This window comes from Salvelinus fontinalis, chromosome 29 (genome assembly GCF_029448725.1).
Source record: "Salvelinus fontinalis isolate EN_2023a chromosome 29, ASM2944872v1, whole genome shotgun sequence".
Classification (NCBI taxonomy): domain Eukaryota; kingdom Metazoa; phylum Chordata; class Actinopteri; order Salmoniformes; family Salmonidae; genus Salvelinus; species Salvelinus fontinalis.
The window spans coordinates 25,745,985-25,759,592 of NC_074693.1; the positions used below are offsets into that span (position 1 = coordinate 25,745,985).

The 13,608-nt window shown below is 49.6% G+C and overlaps 1 protein-coding gene across 2 annotated transcripts in view; it reads left to right on the forward strand.

Moving 5' to 3' along the window:
* The window catches only part of LOC129827700 (disks large homolog 3-like), a 149,506-nt gene that overhangs the window by 13,855 nt on the left and 122,043 nt on the right, over nucleotides 1–13,608 (forward strand). For both annotated transcript variants that reach the window (XM_055888788.1, XM_055888785.1), the window contains exon 4: nucleotides 9,322–9,432. In XM_055888788.1, the coding sequence (XP_055744763.1) occupies nucleotides 9,322–9,432 (111 nt within the window). The remainder of the gene's footprint in view (nucleotides 1–9,321; nucleotides 9,433–13,608) is intronic.

The window sequence follows — 13,608 nt, forward strand, 5'->3', positions numbered from 1 at the left end:
AGAGAACGATACATTTTGGCCCCTCAGAGGGGGGAAGTGAGTACTGGCCCTTAAATCATTGTCCTTTGTGTCTTCCTTGTGTTCCTGGGCTGTTTGCCATGCAGCCCCAGGTGACAGAGAGCACAAAGATTTGAATCTAGTTCGGACCTAAAAATGTGATTCCTGATACTGTAAATATGGAATGTCATACTTGTGTGATTGGTCTATTTCGTTACCATGACTGTTCATAGGAATGTTTCTAGTGAACACTGCATGCTGTTTGTTGACTCATGATAAGTAACTCATAGACTCATCTTTCGACCGTGCGTGTGCGTGCAGTGGGTTCATGTGTGCTTGTCTCTGGGCACACTACATAAGTGTGTGTGTGTGTGTGTGTGTGTGTGGGTGCCTGCATTTGTGTGTGAGTGTGTGTGTGTGTGCGTTTGCCTGTGTGTGATGAGTGACCTGCTAGTGCTGCTGAGGCCGTCCTCCTAGCTGCCACCATTGGACTGAGAGGGCAGGGGGCACCCTTGACCCTGCTGGTGTCAGTTGGCCTGCCTGTCAGCACTGCCATGTGGGAACAGAGCCGTCACAGCAAAGCTCACTTATCATCTCACTTATCATCTCACCGAAAACATATTCAGAAGCGTGCAGCGACTCAGCTACATGTTTTGTTAAAGTACCGAACCGCAATGACAGTCTACAAGCATTCATTTGAAATATGATACAACTGTCTGTATGTCATGCTTTTTACGGGATGAGGGATGTGTTTAACTCAAGCTCTTGCTCAAGTGGGTGTGGTTGGGGTCAAGTAGCCTGCATGCTTCTGTTAGTGTGGTGTCTATATTACACACATCAGCCTCGTGTTAAGGGTAAGATCAGGACACGCTTGCAATTCTGCTGGGAGAACAAAGAAGCGCTGGAGCCTTGATCATCAGGATAGTAATCAATCCAATTTTGTCCCGAGCCTTTAGTGACCTTGGCCTAGTCTGAAGGCTGCCCTCTGCTGTCTGTTAAGGGTCTGTGCGGGTTAAGCTGTGGCAGTAGCCACAGCAGCTCACAGGTAGGCAAAGCCTCTGTGTCAGATTTAACTTGTCAATTAACACAATAATAAAACCTATGGAATTTTAAACACTATACTATTGCTAACCAGGGGAAAGCCTGTCTCATTCTTCAAAATGTTCTTTGTAGAATCTTTGAGATTGAGAATGTTTTTATACAGAACCTTTCTCCATTAAGGTTCTATAAAGAACCATTAAAAGGGTTTTAATGATAGTGGAGCCCTTTTTGGAGCCATATAGAACCTGTTGTAATAGTTCTTTATAGAACCTTAGGAAAGGGCTTTATTATAGCACCATAACGGTTCCATTTAGAACCATATGAGCATGGTTCTTTATAGAACCTTCAAAAAAGGGTTCAGTACAGCATCAAAAAGGGATCCGATATGGTCACAATCTAAATAACCCTTATTTGACACTATATAGAACCATTTGTTTTTAGTGTGTAGGAATTACTCCTGTCATGTTTGTCATGTTCAACAGATCTTTGACAGACTGGTCCGTCCAGTCCAGTTTATACTCTGGCTTTACTCTATTTGTTCTACGGGGCCCCGGTGACTGTTTGCACAACAAATATCAGTCAGTCAATGGTCGTTAGCAGAGAGGCAGGCGGAAAGAGTGCCCACCCTCTATATTACTCATAGCTACTCATAAAAGTTGTCCATAAAAAGGTCCATAAACGTTGACTCTTTACTGGTTCTACTGTATTGGACTCTTCTCTGGCAGTGTACACTGTGTGAATATCCATCTAGCAACGCTCATCCAAATTGTTCAAAGGTTTTAAAAAATATTCTAATAAATGCAGCAGTTGGATATTGGATGAAGATACTCCAAACGTTTTGAATTGTTGTATTCAGATATTAGCTTAATTATAGCAGATAAAACATTTTACTGGCACAGAGGTCAGGGATTTTGGTTGGAATTCGGGTATTTAATTTATTGTCCAAGACACCTTTTTTGTTGTTGTTGATTTCACTCATATATACATGTGCTTATTGTATCAGGTATTTAAAAAATATACAATTTGTGTCAAAATAAAGAAAATTATATGTACCTCATTTGCATAAACATGCCAGCTGTATTTACATATATGAATAAAGTAACAGAAATGAGTGGAACAGGGCTACAACCACCAAACACCTGCTCTGTCTAGACCTACCTGTACTCACCTGCTTTGTCTAGACCTACCTGTACTCACCTGCTTTGTCTAGACCTACCTGTACTCACCTGCTTTGTCTAGACCTACCTGTACTCACCTGCTTTGTCTAGACCTACCTGTACTCACCTGCTTTGTCTAGACCTACCTGTACTCACCTGCTTTGTCTAGACATACCTGTACTCACCTGCTTTGTCTAGACCTACCTGTACTCACCTGCTTTGTCTAGACATACCTGTACTCACCTGCTCTGTCTAGACCTACCTGTACTCACCTGCTCTGTCTAGACCTACCTGTACTCACCTGCTCTGTCTAGACCTACCTGTACTCACCTACTCTGTCTAGACCTACCTGTACTCACCTGCTCTGTCTGCCTACCTGCACTCACCTGCTCTGTCTAGACCTACCTGTACTCACCTGCTTTGTCTAGACATACCTGTACTCACCTGCTCTGTCTAGACCTACCTGTACTCACCTGCTCTGTCTAGACCTACCTGTACTCACCTGCTCTGTCTAGACCTACCTGTACTCACCTGCTCTGTCTAGACCTACCTGTACTCACCTGCTTTGTCTAGACCTACCTGTACTCACCTGCTCTGTCTAGACCTACCTGTACTCACCTGCTCTGTCTAGACCTACCTGTACTCACCTGCTCTGTCTAGACCTACCTGTACTCACCTGCTTTGTCTAGACATAACTGTACTCACCTGCTCTGTCTAGACCTACCTGTACTCACCTGCTTTGTCTAGACATACCTGTACTCACCTGCTCTGTCTAGACCTACCTGTACTCACCTGATCTGTCTAGACCTACCTGTACTCACCTGCTCTGTCTAGACCTACCTGTACTCACCTGCTCTGTCTAGACCTACCTGTACTCAACTGCTTTGTCTAGACATACCTGTACTCACCTGCTCTGTCTAGACCTACCTGTACTGACCTGCTTTGTCTAGACATACCTGTACTCACCAGCTCTGTCTAGACCGACCTGTACTCACCTGCTCTGTCTAGACCGACCTGTACTCACCTGCTCTGTCTATGTCGACCTGTACTCACCTGCTCTGTCTAGACCTACCTGTACTCACCCGCTCTGTCTAGACCTACCTGTACTCACCAGCTCTGTCTAGACCGACCTGTACTCACCTGCTCTGTCTGCACCGACCTGTACTCACCTGCTCTGTCCAAACCTACCTGTACTCACCTGCTTTGTCTAGACATACCTGTACTCACCTGCTCTGTCTAGACCTACCTGTACTCGCCTGCTCTGTCTAGACCTACCTGTACTCACCTGCTTTGTCTAGACCTACCTGTACTCGCCTGATTTGTCTAGACCTACCTGTACTCACCTGCTTTGTCTAGACCTACCTGTACTCGCCTGCTCTGTCTAGACCTACCTGTACTCACCTGCTCTGTCTAGACCTACCTGCACTCACCTGCTCTGTCTAGACCTACCTGTACTCACCTGCTCTGTCTAGACCTACCTGTACTCACCTGCTCTGTCTAGACCTACCTGTACTCACCTGCTCTGTCTAGACCGACCTGTACTCACCTGCTCTGTCTAGACCGACCTGTACTCACCTGCTCTGTCTAGACCTACCTGTACTCACCTGCTCTGTCTAGACCTACCTGTACTCAGCCTGCTCTGTCTACACCGACCTGTACTCACCTGCTCTGTCCAAACCTACCTGTACTCACCTGCTCTGTCTAGACCTACCTGTACTCACCTGCTCTGTCGACCCTACCTGCACTCACCTGCACTGTTCACCCTACCTGTCCTCACCTGCTCTGTCTGGACCTACCTGTTCTCACCTGCTCTGTCTAGACCTACCTGTACTCACCTGCTCTGTCTAGACCGACCTGCACTCACCTGCTCTGTCTAGACCGACCTGTACTCACCTGCTCTGTCTAGACCTACCTGCACTCACCTGCTCTGTCTATGTCTACCTGCACTCACCTGCTCTGTCTAGACCTACCTGCACTCACCTGCTCTGTCTAGTTCTACCTGCACTCACCTGGTCTGTCTATGCCTACCTGTACTCAGCTGCTCTGTCTAGACCTTCCTGCACTCAGCTGCTCTGTCTAGAACTACATGCACTCACCTGCTCTGTCTATGTCTACCTGCACTCACCTGCTCTGTCTAGACCTACCTGCACTCACCTGCTCTGTCTAGGCCTACCTGCACTCACCTGATCTGTCTATGCCTACCTGTACTCAGCTGCTCTGTCTAGACCTTCCTGCACTCAGCTGCTCTGTCTAGAACTACATGCACTCACCTGCTCTGTCTATGTCTACCTGCACTCACCTGCTCTGTCTAGACCTACCTGTACTCACCTGATCTGTCTAGGCCTACCTGCACTCACCTGCTCTGTCTATGCCTACCTGCACTCAGCTGCTCTGTCTACACCGACCTGTACTCACCTGCTCTGTCCAAACCTACCTGTACTCACCTGCTCTGTCTAGATCTACCTGTACTCACCTGCTCTGTCGACCCTACCTGCACTCACCTGCACTGTCCACCCTACCTGTCCTCACCTGCTCTGTCTGGACCTACCTGTTCTCACCTGCTCTGTCTAGACCTACCTGTACTCACCTGCTCTGTCTAGACCTACCTGTACTCACCTGCTCTGTCTAGACCGACCTGCACTCACCTGCTCTGTCTAGACCGACCTGTACTCACCTGCTCTGTCTAGACCTACCTGCACTCACCTGCTCTGTCTATGTCTACCTGCACTCACCTGCTCTGTCTAGACCTACCTGCACTCACCTACTCTGTCTAGGCCTACCTGCACTCACCTGGTCTGTCTATGCCTACCTGTACTCAGCTGCTCTGTCTAGACCTTCCTGCACTCAGCTGCTCTGTCTAGAACTACATGCACTCACCTGCTCTGTCTATGTCTACCTGCACTCACCTGCTCTGTCTAGACCTTCCTGCACTCAGCTGCTCTGTCTAGAACTACATGCACTCACCTGCTCTGTCTATGTCTACCTACACTCACCTGCTCTGTCTAGACCTACCTGTACTCACCTGCTCTGTCTAGGCCTACCTGCACTCACCTGCTCTGTCTAGACCTACCTGCACTCACCTGCTCTGTCTATGCCTACCTGCACTCAGCTGCTCTGTCTAGACCTTCCTGCACTCAGCTGCTCTGTATAGACCTACCTGCACTCACCTGCTCTTCCTAGGCCTACCTGTACTCACCTGCTCTGTCTGCCTACCTGCACTCACCTGCTCTGTCTAGGCCTACCTGCACTCACCTGCTCTGTCTAGACCTACCTGCACTCACCTGCTCTGTCTAGACCGACCTGTACTCACCTGCTCTGTCTAGACTTACCTGTACTCAGCCTGCTCTGTCTACACCGACCTGTACTCACCTGCTCTGTCCAAACCTACCTGTACTCACCTGCTCTGTCTAGACCTACCTGTACTCACCTGCTCTGTCGACCCTACCTGCACTCACCTGCACTGTCCACCCTACCTGTCCTCACCTGCTCTGTCTGGACCTACCTGTTCTCACCTGCTCTGTCTAGACCTACCTGTACTCACCTGCTCTGTCTAGACCTACCTGTACTCACCTGCTCTGTCTAAACCGACCTGCACTCACCTGCTCTGTCTAGACCGACCTGTACTCACCTGCTCTGTCTAGACCTACCTGCACTCACCTGCTCTGTCTATGTCTACCTGCACTCACCTGCTCTGTCTAGGCCTACCTGCACTCACCTGGTCTGTGTATGCCTACCTGTACTCAGCTGCTCTGTCTAGACCTTCCTGCACTCAGCTGCTCTGTCTAGATCTACATGCACTCACCTGCTCTGTCTATGTCTACCTGCACTCACCTGCTCTGTCTAGACCTACCTGTACTCACCTGCTCTGTCTAGGCCTACCTGCACTCACCTGCTCTGTCTAAACCTACCTGCACTCACCTGCTCTGTCTATGTCTACCTGCACTCACCTGCTCTGTCTAGACCTACCTGCACTCACCTGCTCTGTCTAGGCCTACCTGCACTCACCTGGTCTGTCTATGCCTACCTGTACTCAGCTGCTCTGTCTAGACCTTCCTGCACTCAGCTGCTCTGTCTAGAACTACATGCACTCACCTGCTCTGTCTATGTCTACTTGCACTCACCTGCTCTGTCTAGACCTACCTGTACTCACCTGCTCTGTCTAGGCCTACCTGCACTCACCTGCTCTGTCTAGACCTACCTGCACTCACCTGCTCTGTCTATGCCTACCTACACTCAGCTGCTCTGTCTAGACCTTCCTGCACTCAGCTGCTCTGTATAGACCTACCTGCACTCACCTGCTCTTCCTAGGCCTACCTCTACTCACCTGCTCTGTCTGCCTACCTGCACTCACCTGCTCTGTCTAGGCCTACCTGCACTCACCTGCTCTGTCTAGACCTACCTGCACTCACCTGCTCTGTCTGCCTACCTACACTCACCTGCTCTGTCTAGACTTACCTGCACTCACCTGCTCTGTCTAGACCTACCTGTACTCACCTGCTCTGTCTAGGCTTACCTGCACTCACCTGCTCTGTCTAGATCTACCTGCACTCACCTGCTCTGTCTAGACCTACCTGCACTCACCTGCTCTGTCTAGGCCTGCCTGTACTGACCTGCTCTGTCTAGACCTACCTGTACTCACCTGCTCTGTCTAGGCCTACCTGTACTCACCTGCTCTGTCTAGGCCTACCTGTCCTCACCTGCTCTGTCTAGACCGACCTGTACTCACCTGCTCTGTCTAGACCGACCTGTACTCACCTGCTCTGTCTAGACCGACCTGTACTCACCTGCTCTGTCTAGACCTACCTGTACTCACCTGCTCTGTCTAGGCCTACCTGCACTCACCTGCTCTGTCTATGCCTACCTGCACTCAGCTGCTCTGTCTAGACCTTCCTGCACTCAGCTGCTCTGTATAGACCTACCTGCACTCACCTGCTCTTACTAGGCCTACCTGTACTCACCTGCTCTGTCTGCCTACCTGCACTCACCTGCTCTGTCTAGGCCTACCTGCACTCACCTGCTCTGTCTAGACCTACCTGCACTCACCTGCTCTGTCTGCCTACCTACACTCACCTGCTCTGTCTAGGCTTACCTGCACTCACCTGCTCTGTCTAGACCTACCTGTACTCACCTGCTCTGTCTAGGCTTACCTGCACTCACCTGCTCTGTCTAGATCTACCTGCACTCACCTGCTCTGTCTAGACCTTCCTGCACTCACCTGCTCTGTCTAGGCCTGCCTGTACTGACCTGCTCTGTCTAGACCTACCTGTACTCACCTGCTCTGTCTAGGCCTACCTGTACTCACCTGCTCTGTCTAGGCCTACCTGTCCTCACCTGCTCTGTCTAGACCTACCTGTACTCACCTGCTCTGTCTAGACCGACCTGTACTCACCTGCTCTGTCTAGACCGACCTGTACTCACCTGCTCTGTCTAGACCTACCTGTACTCACCTGCTCTGTCTAGGCCTACCTGCACTCACCTGCTCTGTCTATGCCTACCTGCACTCAGCTGCTCTGTCTAGACCTTCCTGCACTCAGCTGCTCTGTATAGACCTACCTGCACTCACCTGCTCTTACTAGGCCTACCTGTACTCACCTGCTCTGTCTGCCTACCTGCACTCACCTGCTCTGTCTAGGCCTACCTGCACTCACATGCTCTGTCTAGACCTACCTGCACTCACCTGCTCTGTCTAGACCTACCTGTACTCACCTGCTCTGTCTAGGCTTACATGCACTCACCTGCTCTGTCTAGATCTACCTGCACTCACCTGCTCTGTCTAGACCTACCTGCACTCACCTGCTCTGTCTAGGGCTGCCTGTACTGACCTGCTCTGTCTAGACCTACCTGCACTCACCTGCTCTTTCTAGGCCTACCTGCACTCACCTGCTATGTCTGGCCTACCTGTACTCACCTGCTCTGTCTAGGCCTACCTGCACTCACCTTCTCTGGCTTACCTGCACTCACCTGCTCTGTCTAGACCTACCTGTACTCACCTGCTCAGTCTGGCCTACCTGCACTCACCTGCTCTGTCTAGACCTACCTGCACTCACCTGCTCTGTCTAGACCTACCTGCACTCACCTGCTCTTCCTGGCCTACCTGCACTCACCTGCTCTTCCTGGCCTACCTGCACTCACCTGCTCTGTATAGACCTACCTGCACTCACCTGCTCTGTCTAGACCTACCTGCACTCACCTGCTTTGTCTAGGCCTACCTGCACTCACCTGCTTTGTCTAGGCCTACCTGCACTCACCTGCTCTGTCTAGGCCTACCTGCACTCACCTGCTCTGTCTAGGCCTACCTGCACTTACCTGCTCTGTCTGGCCTTCCTGCACTCACCTGCTCTGTCTGGCCTACCTGCACTCACCTGCTCTGTCTAGGCCTGCCTGTACTGATCTGCTCTGTCTAGGCCTACCTGCACTCCACTGCTCTGCCTAGGCCTACCTGCACTCACCTGCTCTGTGTAGGCCCACCTGCACTCATCTGCTCTGTCTAGGCCTACCTGCACTCACCTGCTCTGTCTAGACTGCCTCATTAATTAAAGTGTGTAAATAGCAGGATACCCTCGGTTTAATGATCAACACGCTTGGCTCTAGATTAAACAGAGCTATACATACTTTACATTGTTTGCGAGAGCAGACATAATATCACTATCCGAGTGTTCATTTTCGGAATCAAATTTTGTAAGCATTTCAACTTTATTAAATGAATACTCTATTTCAATTCCACACAAAATGAACTACCATCAAAATAAAGTTATCTTTCTTGTGATGTAAGTGTTGTGACGGTGCGTTAAATCCTTGACGAAGGTTTAGCGTAGATTCAACGATAAGACAATGTATTCCATTGATCCCATTTCCACCATTACCGGGATGTGCTTGACAGGTCATTACAAACATTTCCACGGTCATAACGTTAATTGGAAAAAACGTCAGGCACAAGCAAGTATAAAAGAGTCATTGGAGTCAAATGAAAGCAATCAATCCAGCTACCATTTAAGTGACAGATTGATTTTTCACCCCTCAAACACAGGAAATAGATTGCTGAAAATGACAGCTCCTCGGGTGGGCGGGGCATGCGTGTTGCTATATTAATCAGGTATTGATCCATTCCGTCTTGTCCTTCCTACAGAACTCTGAGGAGGAGGGAGTGTCGCGGGTACGAGTGACCAGCAGGAGGAACCCTCAGAAGGTGGAGCATGTGTTGGGGCTGGTGAGCCGCTACCACATCGAGACGCCTAAGGTCAGTCACCCAGGGTCACCCATGGGTCAAATGAACGCTCCATAACGTAAAGGAGCACAAAAAGTTTCACTCACCCAATCAGTGTCTCTCTCACACTCGTGTCCCAGCTTGCTCATTGAAGCGTCACATGGGTGCCCTTTCGTTTTTTTTTTTCATTAAGCTCAATGACCTTTTTGAACATTTTAATAATCAGAGAAGGATGTCACAGCTCCTGCATCACACGGAATCACAGAAAAATCCCAGAGACTCAAATCAGTGATATCAGTTGTCATGACCACAGCCTTTAGTACAATTCATCATATTGTTGATATGAGAATATTTTCAATTGTTGTAGATTTTGATGGTGCGGGTTTCTGAAATTCCACCTCTATTTTGCATTTAGATATTTGTGGAGATGGAGGCTGCAAAATTGCTCAGTTTGGGTATTATGTCAAATAAGGAAGTGGCAAGCATGTTGACAGCCGTTTCAACTTCATATGTAAACACTGGGCAGATGATTGGGCCTGGTAGTTCATGGTATCTCTTCTAATTTGGTAAACTGTCATACTTTCGAATATCTTTAAAAATATATATGTTTTGAGACAATATGTAAATGATGTAAATCATGATTGTATGATGAATCATCAAAGATCGAAAATATGTCTATACCACAGGAGGTTGGTGGCACCTTAATTGGGGAGGACGGGCTCATGGTAATGGCTGGAGCGGAGTTAGTGGAACGGTATCAAATACATCAAACATGTTTTCCATGTGTTTGATGCCATTCCATTCGCTCTGTTCCAGCCATTATTGTGAGCCGCCCTCCCCTCAGCAGCCTCCAATGCTCTCTACTGTATGTTAGAGTAATCTGTAACAGGTCACGTTACCTCAGAATGGAGGAGTGTGACTCACCTGCTGTCACACAGCCCCTGTGTCTGTCTGTCTGTCTGTCTGTCTGTCTGTCTGTCTGTCCGTCTGTCCGTCTGTCAGGGAGGGGGAGGGAGGCCTCCTGTCCATGTACCCTAGTACAACAGTACAGTACCATGGAAGGCCTTGTTTTCACATGCCTTCCCAATCACAAGACGCCCAGCGGCACACGGCAGCATAATACCCACAGGCTCTGGCTTTTCAGCTGAGCCGAGAACTAGTGCATGGGGCGGGGGCGTGAGGAGAGAGGTTCGGGGGGTAGAGGGTAGGTCGCTGCTGCCTGGGTTGAGGCACGGTGTTACAGGATCACTGTGCTCTATGGTAATGTAATATCAGCATAAAAGCACAGTGACAGTACAGTTTGACTCAATGGTGCTCAGTGAATAGCTGGGCTGGATAATATGGAGCTGGGTGGGTAGTGCTGAGTTCCTCTCTCTCTCATGGAGGGAGGGAGCCGAGGAGGCGGCGGGGGAGGGATGACTGAGCGAGGGAGAAATAGAGGGAGAAAAGGAGCGTGGAGGAGGATGGAGAGAGTTAGGCGGCAGAGAAGCGAGGGCCGGTGCAGTGCAACGCGCAGTCAGAGCTGGAACGGACACCCAGAGCTCAGCCTTCATTGGGTTGCCATGGTAACCACATTCCTCCCCCTGCCTACATCCCTACAGATAATTCTGCCTCTCTCTCTCGCTCTCTTTCTCTCCATTTTTCATTCCTTCTTTTGCATCTCTCTTTTATTCCCAGTCACATTTCCAGCCATACTATACACACACACATCCGTACATCCTCAAATGATGCTGTATTTAGCATGGATCATGTGATTTAAATACATTGCTTCACTGCAGGAATTAAATGTGTAAATATACGGACGTGATAATGCAGTCTCATGCACACACTTGTCTTTATTCTCTCTCTATCTCTCTCTCCCGCTCTCTGTCTCTCTCTCTCTCTCTTTCTCTCTGTCCACCACTACACCTTACCTATCCAACACCCCTCCACCACTTCACCTTACCTATCTAACACCCCTCCACCACTTCACCTTACCTATCTAACACCCCTCCACCACTATACCTTACCTATCCATCAACCCTCCACCACTTCACCTTACCTATCCAGCACCCCTCCACCACTATACCTTACCTATCCAACACCCCTCCACCACTACACCTTATCTATCCAACACCCCTCCACCACTACACCTTACCTATCCAACACCCCTCCACCACTATACCTTACCTATCCAACACCTCTCCACCACTATACCTTACCTATCCAACACCCCTCCACCACTACACCTTATCTATCCAACACCCCTCCACCACTACACCTTACCTATCCAACACCCCTCCACCACTATACCTTACCTATCCAACACCTCTCCACCACTATACCTTACCTATCCAACACCCCTCCACCACTACACCTTATCTATCCAACACCCCTCCACCACTACACCTTACCTATCCAACACCCCTCCACCACTATACCTTACCTATCCAAAACCCCTCCACCACTATACTTTATCTATCCAACACACCTCCGCCATTACACCTTACCCTATCCAACACCCCTCCACCACTATACCTTACCCTATCCAACACCCCTCCACCACTATACCTTACCCTATCCAACACCCCTCCACCACTATACCTTACCCTATCCAGCACCCCTCCACCACTATACCTTACCCTATCCAACACCCCTCCACCACTATAAATTACCTATCCAACACCCCTCCACCACTATACCTTACCTATCCAACACACCTCCACCACTATACCTTACCCTATCCAACACCCCTCCACCACTATACCTTACCTATCCAACACACCTCCACCACTATACCTTACCCTATCCAACACCCCTCCACCACTATACCTTACCCTATCCAACACCCCTCCACCACTATACCTTATCTATCCAACACCCCTCCACCACTACACCTTACCCTATCCAACACCCCTCCACCACTACACCTTATCTATCCAACACCCCTCCACCACTATACCTTATCTATCCAACACCCCTCCACCACTACACCTTACCTATCCAACACCCCTCCACCACTACACCTTACCTATCCAACACCCCTCCACCACTATACCTTACCTATCCAACACCCCTCCACCACAATACCTTACCTATCCAACACCCCTCCACCACTAACCTTACCCTATCCAACACCCCTCCACCACTATACCTTACCCTATCCAACACCCCTCCACCACTATACCTTACCTATCCAACACCCCTCCACCACTATACCTTATCTTTCCAACACCCCTCCACCACTACACCTTATCTATCCAACACCCCTCCACCACTATACCTTACCTATCCAACACCCCTCCACCACTATACCTTAACCTATCCAACACCCCTCCACCACTACACCTTACCTATCCAACACCCCTCCACCACTATACCTTACCTATCCAACACCCCTCCACCACAATACCTTACCCTATCCAACACCCCTCCACCACTATACCTTACCCTATCCAACACCCCTCCACCACTACACCTTACCTATCCAACACCCCTCCACCACTATACCTTACCTATCCAACACCCCTCCAACACTACACCTTACCCTATCCAACACCCCTCCACCACTATACCTTACCTATCCAACACCCCTCCACCACTATACCTTACCCTATCCAACACCCCTCCACCACTAACCTTACCCTATCCAACACCCCTCCACCACTATACCTTACCCTATCCAACACCCCTCCACCACTACACCTTACCTATCCAACACCCCTCCACCACTATACCTTACCCTATCCAACACCCCTCCACCACTATACCGTACCCTATCCAACACCCCTCCACCACTACACCTTACCTATCCAACACCCCTCCACCACTACACCTTACCTATCCAACACCCCTCCACCACTATACCTTACCTATCCAACACCCCTCCACCACTATACCTTACCTATCCCACACCCCTCCACCACTACACCTTACCCTATCCAACACCCCTCCACCACTATACCTTACCTATCCCACACCCCTCCACCACTACACCTTACCCTATCCAACACCCCTCCACCACTACACCTTACCTATCCAACACCCTTCAACACTATACCTTACCCTATCCAACACCCCTCCACCACTATACCTTACCCTATCCAACACCCCTCCACCACTATACCTTACCTATCCAACACCCTCCAACAATATACCTTACCCTATCCAACACCCCTCCACCACTACACCTTACCTATCCAACACCCCTCCACCACTATACCTTACCTA